Source organism: Trypanosoma theileri (assembly GCF_002087225.1).
Source record: "Trypanosoma theileri isolate Edinburgh chromosome Unknown TM35_Tth_1_V1, whole genome shotgun sequence".
Taxonomy (NCBI): domain Eukaryota; phylum Euglenozoa; class Kinetoplastea; order Trypanosomatida; family Trypanosomatidae; genus Trypanosoma; species Trypanosoma theileri.
The window spans coordinates 1100999-1103537 of NW_021639843.1; the positions used below are offsets into that span (position 1 = coordinate 1100999).

Consider the following 2539-nt stretch of genomic DNA (forward strand, 5'->3'; position numbering starts at 1 on the left):
TGTAAAAAGAAAAAAAAAAGGAAGACAGAAAGATAGTAATAGCAATATATGGAGGGAAAAAAAAAATTCCTGTCATTTTACCACTTAAGCATGAAAATGATCCAAAACAGCTATCACCTCTCCAACAGCTATTCCTTCTGGATTCCATTGCAAAATTATACTTGCCCCTTCCCGCAGTACTTCTGGGTGATACAGAAATCTAAGACGTAAAATTCCTTCTGTATCTAACACTTGCAGTTCATGAGGTAATGTTGACACAATCTTCACTGCCTGACGAACATTTCCCGTATACAGAATTGGCTGTAACTGGGGTGTCATACCCTGCGAAAGTACCTTCACTTGTGCCTCAAATTCCCAACACACATTTACTGAACGTGAAATTAAAAGTTTGCCTTTTTGCGACAAATCCACACTACTTGGGAGTTCTGAAAGAGCAAAAGTGGCATCTTCTGCATGCTGCACACGTGTTACATGTGAACCTTCCACATGAATGCCTTGAATCGTTACCGAATAAAATTGACCATCCGTGTCTGGACCAATTTTACAACGGGAGCCTAATTCCACAAAGCCACGCGCAACATGCCCACGTACTACGTGTCCCACTCCATTAACAAAAAAACCACCATCGAGGAGAACTTCAAACTTGTGATCGGGTGTTCCTGGTGGCATTCCCAAAGGAAGAGACGCAAGAAAGCGACGGAAATTATCTATACCAGAACTATCAGCGGAAGAAACGCACAAAATAGGGACTTGATTCGATTTTTCCCATAGTCGCTGAAATCTGTAAACTTCGTCCATATCGCTTAAAACAACTGAACTGCATCCAATAGAAGAAAATTCAACAGCTAATTCAAGTAAAAATGCGTCTAGTTCAAAATCAAGAACAGTTTCTACTTTTGTTACAACAACAAAAAAAGGAAACCGCAAAGCACGACAAACCCGTGCATATCGTGTCACTTCTTCAGCAGGATTTTCTACAGAAACACATATACCAGTAAAATCTGGTCGACGGCTCATTAAACCAAAAAGCATTTGTTTCGTCACATTTCCTCCAAGATCTATTAATGAGAGAGACTTAGATACATCTGAACTACCTCGTAAAGAAGAGGGAGAAGATATTCCTAAACTTTCCTCTGTATTTTCAATGGAAAGAATACGTCTCACAATGGATGTTGTCTTTCCTGAACAGACTTCATGCTTATGATTAAAGAGTAAGTGACGAGCACTACCACTTCCATCATCTAACTCCCCTGTTAATAAAACAGCTATAAGTGTTGATTTCCCACTTCCAATGGAACCACAAAAGGCGATACGTCCATCATGCAATTTTGCTTGACGACGTGTTATAAGAATTTCACCACACCAAAGTGGTTCCGGTTCTGCTTTAATCATAAATTCCTGTAGAATAGTAGTATCAAGGACAAGAACTTCCGCCATATTTCTTAATGTCTCCACAGACTCCAAATAGTCTGAAAGTGGAAGTCCTTTTGGTGTGCCGTCATTAGCGATACCAAGTTCATAGAGACACTGACCATTTCCCTCCCCGACACGAAATCGCATTTGCGTTACGAGATGTTCAAATCGATGTTGTGTAATACCTGTGAGTCGCCACTTGTACTCCACATCACCGTCGTCATCTTCTTGCATGAGACAGCCGTGACCGTTTGGTGTGGCCGCAAGAACTTTACCCAATCGCCGCTTGCAGTCAAATGTGGCTGCAGCCCGTTGACTAAGAGCATCTTGACGAGATATTGCCTCGACTTCCAGAGGTGGCTCTGGCTCTGGCTCTGGCTCTGGCTCTTGTTCTTGCAGCGGCTGCTCGATTGGATCTTTTATGTAAGCCATAATCCTCTGAAAGAAAAGAAGAAAAAAGGGGGAAAAAAGAAAAACAATGGATGGAACGTATACTAGTAGAAAAATATGTATGTATACAATTGGATGTATCAGAAAAAAGAAAAGGAAAAAAAAAAAGAACCACTCTGACAAGAGAATAGCAACCTCTTTACTCTAGTGAAGTCAAGCACTACCGCAAGTACTATCACTATCGTTAGCAATATATATATATATATATATATATATATAAACGGATAGATAGATAGATAGATAGATACAACTGAACCTCTTCTTGTTTGCATTCTTGCCGGATTGGTGATGCAAAGAAGGAAAACACAAGAACAACATGAGCAAGTATAACCAGAAAGTGAATAAATCAACAAGTAAAACAGAGAAAAACAAAAGAAGAAAAAATAAAATGAAAGAAGGTACTCCAGAGCATTTGAGGAGAAACCAGCAACTGTCGCTCAATCTAAAGAGTGTCACTACATGAGAATTGTGTCAAACCGCAATAGAGGTCAATGAGAAACTAACATAATCAAATAAAGAAGCAAATGAAGTAAAAGAAAACAGAATACCCTAGCCTTACTCCCTCTTTAAAGAAATAAAACACAAGAGAAAAATATTTTGTTTCCATGATTGTTCAAACAAGTTTTGATGCATTATTTACATATCTCTATCAAATCTTTTCCCGATGATGATTGCT

At 39.1% G+C, this 2539-nt stretch overlaps 1 protein-coding gene across 1 annotated transcript; it reads right to left on the minus strand.

Moving 5' to 3' along the window:
• Nucleotides 1–84: 84 nt before the first annotated feature.
• Nucleotides 85–1845, minus strand: TM35_000015160 (putative GTP-binding protein; the record flags this gene model as incomplete). Its single annotated transcript, XM_029021197.1, has 1 exon — nt 85–1845. The coding sequence occupies one exon, from the start codon at nt 1843–1845 to the stop codon at nt 85–87; it is 1761 nt and encodes a 586-aa protein (XP_028887705.1).
• Nucleotides 1846–2539: the final 694 nt, after the last annotated feature.